Source organism: Anser anser (assembly GCF_964211835.1).
Source record: "Anser anser genome assembly, chromosome: 4".
Lineage (NCBI taxonomy): Eukaryota > Metazoa > Chordata > Aves > Anseriformes > Anatidae > Anser > Anser anser.
In genome coordinates this window covers 32,641,788-32,654,638 of record NC_139724.1, presented here as the reverse complement: position 1 = coordinate 32,654,638, position 12,851 = coordinate 32,641,788, and the positions used below count along the sequence as shown (strand labels likewise).

Below are 12,851 nucleotides of genomic sequence, written 5' to 3'. Positions count from 1 at the left end.
ACATTTTTCCTATGTAAAGTGCCAAAACTAGGAAAAAAAGGGCCAAAAGGTCACAATCTGAGGAAGAACCCTTTCAGAAGAAAGGGCTGCTGCACAGCCAATTCTTCCAGCACAATCCACAAGGTCTCTCCGACCAGCCTACCTGTGCAGTTTTAAAACGACCAGTTAAATGCCTGTGGAGATCCAGCTCCCTAATTATTGATTGACCTATATATTTTTGGCAACAGTTATGCCCTAGAGGATCTGATTTGAAAGGCAGTTGAAGTCCACAGTTAAAGTAAATTATGAAATAGCCAAGACAACCAGGCCAACTTCCTAAGAAGATTAGGCTCTTCTGTTCAACAGAATATTTGGGGAACTGTACAAGAAAGTGAAAACAGGCATAATTTTGAAAGAATAGAGACTCATAGCGGTTCACATGCCAAACAGCTTATATATGCATACAATACACACAGCCCCAAAAATTCTTTTAGGAATGTAAAATAATCCACTGTGCCAAGACCATCAGGAAGCAAAACTTTTGATGAGAACACAGTCATTGCAGTATGCAAGGGCTAGCTCTCAAGTTAAGTGGCAGCTGAAGCTTAGCTTTCACTCTCTGAAAGGTACCACGGACATTTGTGGATACATGGTTCACGTTCCTTCTAGCTGACATTGATAATTATTTTAAGATTAGAAAGCAGACTATACAGGCTGCTTTGTGGACACGGGAAGAGCAATTCAATCTGCCAGATTCAAGCTCCCTTAGAAAAAAAAAATCATCCAGATTTGCTTTTGCCAAAATTGTTTTCTTGCCTTCTTCATCACACCTTCATTGAACCTCCCGCCAGAAATCAGAAGGGGGAAGGTTCACTGCCAGAAATAAAAAGCAGAAGACACACTCCTGAAGCTAATCACTGAATCAAACAGGGAGGCAGCTGGGTATGGCAGACTGTGAGCAGAACAGGAGATGCACTCTAGCACAACGTAGGGAAAGATTAGGAAACAGATGAAATGAAAGAAGCATGCTCTTCAAGAGTAAACTTTAAAAAAAAGAGGAATTCAGATATTATTGTATAAAGTAACTATTTTATTTATTCCTTAGAGCGATGAATGTATTTGTCTGAAACACTGGTGAAGTGACACAATTGCTTGCCCTGTATTGTACTGACGTGTACTGTTTCCCTTTTTCCTGTTTATTCCAGTGAATACAAAGGCTTCATGTTAAACCTAAATCCTCCGTCCTCCTCTAAATTACTTTTCAGCAGAATTTAAGTTTCAGCTTTATGACATGACTCCAGGTGGGGGGGTAGGAAATCACATAACACATCCTCAAGGAAGAGACACATGTATAATTATAGCCTTTCTGAAACACACATAGTACCTGTAGTAGCATCTACTGTGACAAGAGAAGAAGATTCTCCTGGGACCAGTTCATATGTGACTACTCCATATATTCCCGAATCTCTGTCCGTGGCAACAACACTGACGATCTCTGTTCCTGGCTGTGCGTGACTGCTGATGCTTGTCACATAGGTGGCTTGTTCAAAAACTGGTTGATTATCGTTAATATCTTCTATCTCTATACGAACAAAAGCTTGGGCACTCAGCCCACCCTGTTGGATAAATCAGAAAAAAAATAATTATAAATGCATACAATAGAATGATATGAATCTAGCTTCAGCACATCATTAAAGAACACACTGCAACACAACTGAGCAATGAAACTGTCTATCAAGAAGAATTTAAGGTATGTACAGTAAGTATCCCAAAATACTGAGTTCAGGCCAGCTACACACTGAGAACAGCTCCAGTGTGCTCGCTAACAGAATACACAAAGTTCAAATTCTTGTGACTGCGAAGCCTGAACACAAAACTACTTTTGTTAATGCCAACAAGCACTACACACATCAATTCCTGCTAGTCTGACTTCGCACATGTTTACGTTAATCACCTACATGCCGCTTACTCTTTCACAGATAAAAGTCAGGGCTTAGTAACTTTTTTCTGTCTATGCATTTTTCAGATTTAAAAGCGTGACCATTTTAACAGTGAATACAATAGTTTTTCAACACTGATTAGGAACACAGGCTGAGAGCAGACCACTGCAGGACAGCTAGAAGCCTACCTGCCAGGCTGCTGCACGTAAGATCCATTCTCAATTTACCACCCTGGCAGGTTTAAGCAGCTCTGCAGCATACTTACGTGTACTTATATACACCCACACTGTATATAAATATGTAAGTATATATGCATGTAAATTGCATCCATATACAAATTATATAGTACATGCACGTGTGTATATATATATATGTCTACATATCCCCACTTCACGTACACAGACAGAACAAAACCAAATTCCACTGAAGCACATAGCTGAAAAGATTTTTTCATGTCAAATTCATAACTGCTTACATAGTTTTATTTCAAGCACGCTTGTGATTTTGAGGGGGAAGAGGTCTGACCATGCTTTCCAGGGGGCTTGGCTCAACTTCTCAGATCATGTTTCTTTCCCCTATGCTAATAGCTGGGAAAAGAGCCAGGCAGCGTGCATGGCTTCAGTAAATGCCCCCCTTTGCCATCCCAGGCCTGGCTGCTAGGCTGTTCTCACCTGGGTTGAAGCCTCTGCTACAGGCACCCACTAAGACCTCCCCTAAATACCACCTGAGCAGCCAGAAAGCCACCTTTAGCTCTACAGCGAAATCAGAGAAGCAAGGAGCAACTGCAAGCTGGCTTATCACATTACACTGCAGTGAAATCATAATTTGCCATGGCAAAACAGTTTTGTGGCAATCTGGAAGAGATAATTCTGTGGGTGCTGAAGCATTGACCCCACAGGGCCCTGGAGTGAAACAAATGGCAATTTGTCTCTCATAGCCACATAGCCCCTGCAGATCAGTTGTGAGGAGGGGTTATATTTAGGTAGTGTTTTCTTAAAAAAATATAAAAAAAAAACTCACAGCAAATTCTGTGGCAGTGATGTGTATAACGTAGGCACAAACCATCACATGCATGCGTACCTTGCACACACCATACACACTACATCAAGGCACAGCTGGAGGAAGGACCCTGGGAGCACAGTGTTGGGAACAATTAGTCACTTACAGAAACTGCTGAGACAGATGGGATGCTGGCACATACAAATGACAAGCTATGCTGAGCATGTCTAAACTTCATTTTGCAATTGCAGTACTGGTGATATGCAACATAGCTTGTAGAGATACAAAACACATCTAATCCTATGTCTCGCTTACTTTCATGAAGGTTGGGTTTAACAGTATCAAATGATTTAGACTCGATATTATTTTTTCTTGCAGTGTAAGAATGTCTCTGAAATTATTTTCGAGTTTATTACTCACACAAGATGAGAATTAATTTTGTGGAGAAAATATTATCAGTGTTCTCCCCAGCTTTCCATCAGAATTTTTGTTTTGCTTTGTGTAGCAGTAGTATCCCTGTTGGGTGGAAGTGACAGTGCCATAAAAGCTCAAGTATGCAGAAAATTAAGACTGTTGTTTAAGAGTGCATTGTGGATCACAGTGCCTCTATTTCACCTGGAAACTAGGAGATCTGGCCCCCATCCTCCTTGCAGCATGCTTGGGTTTTCTTCTGAGGAAAGCAAGGCCACAATGAGCCATAGAGCAGTCAACCAGCACCTGGGGACGAGGGCAGGGCAGGGCACTGTACTTCAGACTGCCAAAACAGATGCGAATCACGGCACTGATATGGGGAAGGGTAGATGTGCGTACCTATTGGGCTCACTGCCCGCACCCCAACCCTGCTGCAGTGCGAGCATTTCCCCAAGGTCTTGATTTCCCTGAGAAGGAAATCACTGCACAGGAACTAAAACCTATGTACTCTGTTGAAGCCCACTCTCAGAAGATGCCCTGGGGCTGCAGCTCCACAGCTTTCAGGTAGTGGTTTCAGATATTTTAGGACAGGAATTAGAAACAATGTTTTTAAGGAAAATGAGTGTGCCAAGGAAGAAATTAGGTCAAGAATATAAAACATCTAAAAAGAGGCAAGGTTAGAGCAGCATGAAACCAAACTGCAAGAAAGCTCATGATAATGTGTTTAGCTGCTTCTTGCAAGTCTCATTATTGCTAAACAGACATGAAAAACCAAAACCCTCTCCAGAGGATTTATATTTATCCTATGGTGTTATGTAAAGACTAAAATCTTTGGAAATAGAGTCAGTCTGGCGATATGGGAGAAGCAAGTTGGAGATCTACTAACTACTTAATCTCTCAGAAGACAGACCGAATCTTATGATGGAGGCAGACCCTACTTTTCCTGAAGCAGCGTATTCCCTCACATGAGTCAAGAGCAATATTAACTTGGTTATGGCCCAGTTCTTGCTCTGGCTATGAAAATCTTTAAGTAACATCCCAAGTGAGAAGGATCCCAAGTGAGAAGGAACAAACTGCTTCTATTTCTAACCACATGGATGTACTTCATCTACTCAGAAGCAAGCACAAAGCTGATCTTCCAAAACATGAAGGTTGATTTAAACGAGTCTGTTGTTGACAGAAAACTACATTTGTCAAAACATATTACAAGCAACAAAAAGCCACAGTTGTTCATTTTGAAATCCTGTTTCTCAAACGTTCAGATATTTTAACTGTTTTGATGTGACAAAAACTAACAATTATGTAGGCTTGTGTAAGAATCCTGTGATTTTTGAAGAATAGGACATGCAAAGCTACCAAGTCAAAATAACCATGAGATATATTTTCTTTTCTTTGACAGGACCAAACTTGTAAGAAAATATAAAGCTTTTAGTACCCCTCTTAATTGTCTTTAAAAAATTCATTGCCTGTGGCAGGAGAGATACTCTAGATTAACAAGTAGTAAAAGCAGTGCTGTTTTGAATAACTATTTTGTCTTGACATTATAAAATTTTTTAAGAATCTGTCAAGACTTCCACTACAGTCTCCAACCTTTTTGATCAATGAAGGGTGCTGTCAAATTCATGATCCCAACTGAACTGTGATATCTGACAGGATCTGACATGAAAACGTTTTCTTTTCTTTATTAAACCTAGAAGATAGTATGTAATCTTCAAGTCACCATCCTGTCAAAATGGAGATGCACTACCAATTATCTCAAAAGCTTTAACTTCTTTAGAAGCTTTGCCTGTGAGTGCTGAGTGCTTATCTCTACATTAATTGCTTCAGTGTAAAATACAAAGAAAATTGGACAAGTAGTGTATTTACCAAAAAAAGGATGAAGAGCAAAATATTTCTTTATACTCAAAGACAGCAGAAGAGCCATCGAGGCTTCAGTATCATTGGAAGTTCTTCAGAACCTAAATAAATACCAGCCTACGTAACTGGCCTAGTTGAAGTGTTTAATGAACTGTTGTTCATGTACCTCTATAAAAGTGAGCTGTAACATAAAAGTTAGTAATGGCATACTCTGTGTTGGTAGGCAATTTCATGATCTGCTGTAAATGAATTTGAAAGACAAGATACACTTCTTCGGGGGGGGGGGGGGGAGGGGAAGGGGGCAGGCTGGAATTTAAAGTACTGCTGTACTTCAGCCCTGACACCTAAACCTGATCTCTTCTTTCCATGAAGAATCTTTCACTTAGAATCTCATGACAAATTGAAAATTATGCCAGCTTTATTTTTTTAGTAGGTTTTTTATTTTTATTAAAGGAAAACATCTTAAATACTCTTACTGTTCAGGTGAGCTGTTTACCTACTTGTCTCTCAGTATGTCAAAGCTCCTGTGGTGAACAACAGAACTCAAAGACTTCATATACAATTACTTACAAAATGCGTGGTTCGGCAGGAACCCAGGCACAATACTGTAGTACTGTGTAGTACTGCAAGGCAGCTTTAACCATGTATTCTGTGACAGCAAGGTCAGTTAATGCACAATACATAAAGCTCAATTTTTTCCTGTTCTTACTTTTTCAAGTACGTGCACTTTGCCTATGCAAGCATTCTTAAGTGTATTTCAGCTGAGTTTTGAAAAACTGCTTCATAACAAGGAGCAAGTGACAACACCCAGTGTAAGGCCACACAATCCTGAGTAAATTCAGTAACCATCTTGAGTATGCAGCACACAGATGTGATCATAATGCTCTATGAAACCATACCTTCACATTTAGCAGATGCACTTGTATATGCAAATAGATGTGACTAATGATCTACTTTAAAAAACTGTACTTAAAAGTCTTAGTTACTACAAGGACATCTGATTTTGAAGTAGTTTTCAGCATCCAAAAGACATCTGATCTATTCAAAAGCAGTTTTTCAGAAAAGAATAAAAAGACTAATGACTCAAAGATAAAAACCTAGAAAAGCTACCAATTAAGTCTTAACTTAATACTAAATAACCACAGATGAAAAGAAGTATTCTTGTTTCTTCTATATAGCATTCTAGGTCTTCAGTTTTTCAGCTGCTACTTTATCTCTGCAAAAGGTTCAACATGCCATATGCAGGCTGCTTTGCTCCCTCTGACCCCCAGTAGTGGACATACCCTGTAACCCACGTACTAAAGGAGCTCTTTGTTACTGTGTCATTGTCTGCCAGCAGCCTGCAGCAGGAGGACAGGGAAGAAGGAGCCCAGACTAGATGATGAGAACATGGGATAGCATCCTTCCCCACTGAATCCCAGATTAAGTAGTCAAGGCTTCCCGAGGGCTGCAGGGCACTCACCCACACTCCAGAGCCAAGGCAGAACCAGTGATCTTTGGCTCACTTCCACCATTGCCTGGCAGAAATTATTTCCATGAGTTTATCCTACGACATGGTATCCCTTCCCCTTGGAGGAAAATATGGCCTAAAGTCAACAGATCTTAGTCCGGGCAAAGGCTGAACAGGTGGGCAGGGGAAGAGATGCATGGACACACTAAGCATGTACATGCCAAAGGGTGACTTTAGCAGGCAGAGAGCTTTCTTGGGCCAACAAGTTAGGATAAAAGATTTATCCTGTAGTCCAGGATAAAAAGAAAACTCCAACCAAAAAAGGCCTAACAAATACAAAAACCATCCATCACACCTTTCTCTTCTCATCCAAAAAGCCCCCGGAAAAGGCTTAAAAAAAAAACCACAGCTATAGGGTATGAAAGAAAGTAGGGCTTCATATGGTACCCACAGCACTACATGCCAGTCAAACCTGGAGTATGCTGAAAACAGAACCTAATGGATCCAGACCTGAGGAAAACAAGCAAGATGAGAAGTCACCGTGGCACAGACTTTCAAACAAGCCCACCACCACCATTCAGCGACAGCTGTCAAATCCTAATGAAGGGCTGTCTTATCAAAGCTCTCAAGAACCTCACCTGGAAAGGGCAAAAATAAAAGTAGTCCACCTTTTAAAAAGAAAAAAATGGGTTTGGGGGTATTTCCATCATCTGAACTCTCAGCGTGGCATACAGATTTCTCCTGGACTCCACTGTAGCCAAGCATGTGCTTCTAACACAAACTTACAGTATTATGGAGAGGCTTCACAGAAGCCACATGGATCCAGCTGGGATTAGACACGCTCAAGCCCATAATGATGCATACAATCCCACCACTGCGAGGATGTGGTGTGGCATCCCTTACGGTGTGAGGGCCAGAGAAGCACAACATCCTGCCTGTCCTCTGCAGTTTTTGAAACCTCTTGCCATGCTGATGAAGAGAAGTGGTAGACTGGTATGTGCACTGTGTTATCTAGAGAGGTGTTTGTTGCTGGAGCTGGACAATCCCTGAGAGCAGCCTGTGCAAGCACAGGTCATCAGGCCTTCCCCATTTTTTGGGGAAAACTGCATGGACCAGGTCTTCAGAGAGTTGAAGCTGGACGCACTCCTGAAGGCCTCTCATTGTGCACCAACCCCAAAATTGTGCAACTTGAAGATTTTGGCTTTGAAAACCAGACAACTACTGTCTCTAAACAGATGGTATAGGTGCCAGTAGATAGAATTTAAACTAGCATTATTCCAATTAAATTTCCATGGACCATAACAGGTTTTGTTTTTGTTTTGCTTTTTATTTCTAAACAGGTGCAAGCATTACTATTGTTGAAAGAAAAAGAAAGATGACAGGCATAAAAATGCAAATAAACAATAGGATTGAAATATGCATGATACATAGCAATAAAGTTTGCCACCATACAGCAGCAAAAATGTGTGCTGTAAAAAATAAGCTTTCCTGTATGAAAATGAATTCATTTTAGGACTAAGAATCACTTAAAAGGAGTAATGGAAGCATAAACTTGCATATGTAACTGTTTGGACACCCTTGGGCAATCAGGAAAACACACTGTAGTACCCATTTCAGTCATGTTTCAAAAACAAACAAAAAACATAAGCAGTAAAACTTTATCGGATCTAACTTCCACACATTCAGATGGGAAAGAGTAGTAACTTTGTTCCCTATACATTTGAAAACACTTGCTAGAAATCTTGGTTTTCCATATTTTCCTTTTGTAAGGCTTGATTTCACAGTAAGTTTGATCTAAATCTCTCAATTGTTTGTGAAGTTTCCCAAAACAAAATGCCTTCATCTGATTTTATTTTAAAGAAAAACATTGCAATTTTAGTATCAATACAGGAAATTATCTGACTAGAAGTTCAAAGACTCCTAAAATGTCTACTGAAACCCTGATCTGTCACAATTGCAAAACACAGCTGTTTACAGCCAGAACTAACTGGGGTAATTCCAGGCAGAGCTGGTGTGCAAGTGACAAGAGTGTGACCCTTGCTATGGGAGCAAGATGTTGATCTGCCACAATCCATGTACAAAGACCCAAAAGTAGGGCTAAATGCAGATGCCATGGGATACAGCGCAAACTTTTCTATAAGCTAGCTACATGATTTCTTCCCATATAAAAATCATTTCAAGGAGGAGGACCAGATACACATGTGAAGTAAGAGACTTTGGAACCCAAATCAGTGCTGTTAGCTGATAAAGCTAACACTATGACCCCATTTAAGTCAGCACGATGGCTCCCACATGCTCTCACAGGATGTTTATTTAACACCAGTTTAACAGAATCTGCTCTGTGCCTTCCTGTCCATGGGCTCTTGTGTGCCATTTCAGTTCTCCCATTACTGCTTCTAAATAGGGCATAAAAGACAAGACCAACAAGATCCAAAACCATGTAATGGAGCAGGCCTGAACAGGTGGAAGAAACTGATAGCCCTACTGTAAGATTAGCTGAGCACCACCTGGAAAACACTTTTTCTCCTCATTTCTAATTAACTTTGTTATTTTCTCTCCTCTTCATCTCTCTTCCCTCCCCTTCGTCAATAGTGACCCTTCACTCTTCCCTCAACTTCTCTGTATACGTTTCTCCCCTGATCACAGCCTCCACCTTGAACTGCACACCTAACACATTTAATCCATCACAAACAGCAGCAGAGTGCCGGGAGATAAAATAACCCACTATAGTTCTGCTGTAGAGGCAGCTGGTGGCTCAGCATTTTTTCAGGCATACTGGAAATTTTGAAAGGCAAATATTGATTTTTGGTGCTTTAGTATTGAGGTGTCAGATGACCTAATTTTTTGAAGTGCAATCAATGGAAGCTGTAAAGTGCTGGGTTCCAGTAAAAAGATCAAGTCTTGTCTGTCACAGACAAGGCAATCAAAAATTGAGTCCTCTCCATTACTGAACACACAAGGTCCCTAAATGGAAATAAATCACAGACCTATCTTAAAAATGAAACAAACTATAGTTTCAATGCATTGCCCATTTTCCTATAACTTTTGACGTGAAGTGTATCATCAGAGCAACAATTTAACAAAAAAATGGATCTACCTTTTTCACGTAAACCTATTTTATTTTACATTTTCAAGCTAACCTTCTGGACCAGGCCAAAAAGCGTATGTGAGAAATGTGTCAGAATTTCAGTGCTGTTGTTCAGCTCTCACATAGCCTTGGTGAATAGGAATAATTCTGTTATTCCAAGTATTTGTACACGTTCTTTATACAGATCCAAAACATGTGAGGCCCTGCACAAAATCAGCACTGGATGTAGTAGAAAAATGAAGCTATGAACTATTGCAAAGTAGCTTTCTCGTGTTATATATTGTATTATTGACTGCTTTATTCTTCGTCTTTTTGACACCTGCACTTAGGTGTACACTATGAAATTTTGCCTAGAAAGAAATTTTGAAGACAGAAATTACATCCCAGAGAATCTCCGAAATGGCCAGACTTCTGCTGGGGAAGTTTCAAACATCGCCCCAAAAAAAAGACTTAATTTAAGAAATAACCTATAAGATAGAGTTGTATGTCAGGAAACAAACAAAAGATGATATTATGCTATTTCTCCTCATAAAGAAAACTATAGAAAAAACATTGCAAAAGGCAATGTTAATGTAAAAGAATGCTTCTGTAGCCTCTGAAATAAACACTGATTAGTCACAGTTAAAGAAAAATACAGGTGCATTAGTTATACACATATATCCAAATTGGACAGCATACAAATATAATATACCCTTGACCACTACGTCATCCAAATGCAACAAATAGCATCAAGCATCAACTGCAGCTAGTTAAGTCCATCTACTCATGAATACAGAAATTACAGTACACTGAAGAAATTTGGAGAATTATAATGAAAAGCACATGTTTTATGGAAAACTTCTAGAAAAACAGCTTTTTCAAAAAGCGTATACTAGATAGCTTAGGACTACTTTAAATGCAAGCATAATATCTAAAGTACAAAATAAAAACTTTATAGACAAATAATTTATTTTTGATGTTTTTCAGCTCAACTTGTACTGTAAAACGTGACCTGAATAACATGAATCCCTCAGTTTAAAACAGTGCCTTTATGTTAAATGTAAAATTTGCAAACAGCCAGTAACCTCTCTCTTCAGTCTTCTCACAGTTCACTGCTAAAGAAAGTAAGAAAAGTAGTGAATGGTCTCCCTTCTGGCCACCTTGTTGCAAACAGCCTTCAGATGGTTTTGTGATCATCACTAAATGAAACTATGAGTTATTTTTCCCTTCTTTTTGAGAAGCCACTTTACCAAAATCTTCTGTTACATCACCCTATAGAACAAGTGTCCACCCCTGAACAGCATGATGTGTGATGTGAACAAACATCTCCACAGTATATTTCAAAGGAAGACAATCTAAAAAAAACAACTCTTTACAGCTTTAGGCAGTTTTACCCCAATGTACATCTGGGTTTGACAAGCAAAACTCTTCTGTATTTTCAGTCCATTGGCCTGTCCGAAGAAATGGACTGTTCTTCATAACATTCTTTGTTGTTTTCACTACTCTGACTCCTCCTTTACCCTGCTTCAGTTTGCACTGGCCTCAAAGCATACAAGCTAAGCTAAAACTAAATGAAGGATATACTCCATGATAGCACTTAATGCTGCTAATGCACTCCAGTTGGAGTCCACCATTCCTGAAAGGAGAAAGAAAATCAACAGGGACTAATGTGTCCTAGAAACGTTTTTAGGAGTGACTCTGGATTTTACAGTGAACCTTTATCAGTTCAGGTCAAAATTTAAGTTTTGTGGAAGTATCATTCTGTCCTCTGCAGGGGCAAGAAAATTTATTCAGAAGTCATGCAATTTTCACATACTCCATTTCCCTTTAAGGGTACACACGCAGCACATCCAAATTTGCTAATATAGTCACAAACCTTGCATTACAGCAGGGCAAAACTTACCCCATCCGTAGCTTTTACTAAGAGATCATAAGTAGTTGGATCTCCTTCTCTGTCAATATCTTGAGACACACAGATTTGACCAGTACGGGGATCAATCTGGAAGGCTTTGGATTTTTCATAATAATGGAATCCATCATAAAGAAAATATTCAATTTCACCAAACTGGTCAGCATCAGCATCTGTTGCCTTGACCTGCAGGGAAACAGGAAAAATGAAGGCAGTGAAACTATTACTCAAAAATCAGATACTTTGTTTTAAAAATGCCTGTGTTTTGAAAGCAAACATGCATACACATGATGCCCTATGAATACAAACATGCCCTAAGCTATCTGTTTGCATTGTGTAAAATGATGAAAACTCAGATGCTGACAGCATAATTATTGAAACAAGCATGGAAGATCGATTAGACCTTGTCTGTAACATACTTGTTTATTTGTCAATAATCATCTCAATCAAATTAACATCCTATAACTAGAAAAGACATGCACACTAAGCCATGTCACTAGGCCACACGTTAAAAAAAAGGAAGGGAGAGGATCTTAATCAGCAGAGGTAATTCATACAGTTCCTGTATGAATTATCATGAATATTACATATGCATCAGAGAAGTGATGCAGGACATTCTTACTGAATGTGTTGTCTGAAAGATTTCCCAGAGCTTAATTAAAATCCTTAATTTAATTGAGGGCTTGGCGACACAGTGATCCATGAAAGGCAAGGGCTGGAGGGTGCTTTAATCTGCAGTTCTCTACAGAGCCAGAGCTCTGCCAGCACTACTGAACACAGCCATCACCTGCATGCACAGCACAAAGCAAAGGATGTATGGACTGCAGTAAGTTCCTGGGAGAGACCAGATTCCCTTGGTCCCTAGCACAGCCTTGGATGGAGTTACAGATGCTGAACAAGACCAACTTTTTTTCAGCTATATTAAGTACGTTTAAAAAACAGCATGAAATCTGCTGCAAATCCCAAACACTGTAAATGAGTATTTTAAAGCAAGACTTCAGAGAGATGTTCATCTGCACCAACCTAGCAGAAATCAACAGTCTTTAAAAAATATTTTAAAAAAGCTCTTATAATATCAGAAGGCTTTGTCCATAAAACATACACATGCCCTATGAGAGGCTGAGGGAAATGGGCTTGCTTAGCACGGAGAAGAGGTGGTTTGCAGGAAGATCTACTAGCAGCCCTCCATTATCCAAGAGGATGTTACTGAAAATACATCAGGGTCCCTCTTCAGGTGCA

General features: G+C 39.6%; 1 protein-coding gene across 8 annotated transcripts in view; it reads right to left on the bottom strand.

The window, feature by feature from the left end:
- Nucleotides 1-12,851, bottom strand: part of DCHS2 (dachsous cadherin-related 2) — a gene marked incomplete at its 5' end in the record, with an annotated part of 107,218 nt that overhangs the window by 54,981 nt on the left and 39,386 nt on the right. For all 8 annotated transcript variants that reach the window (XM_083835067.1, XM_083835068.1, XM_083835069.1 and 5 more), the window contains 2 exons: nt 1,364-1,595; nt 11,607-11,798. In XM_083835067.1, coding sequence (XP_083691193.1) covers nt 1,364-1,595; nt 11,607-11,798 — 424 coding nt within the window. The remainder of the gene's footprint in view (nt 1-1,363; nt 1,596-11,606; nt 11,799-12,851) is intronic.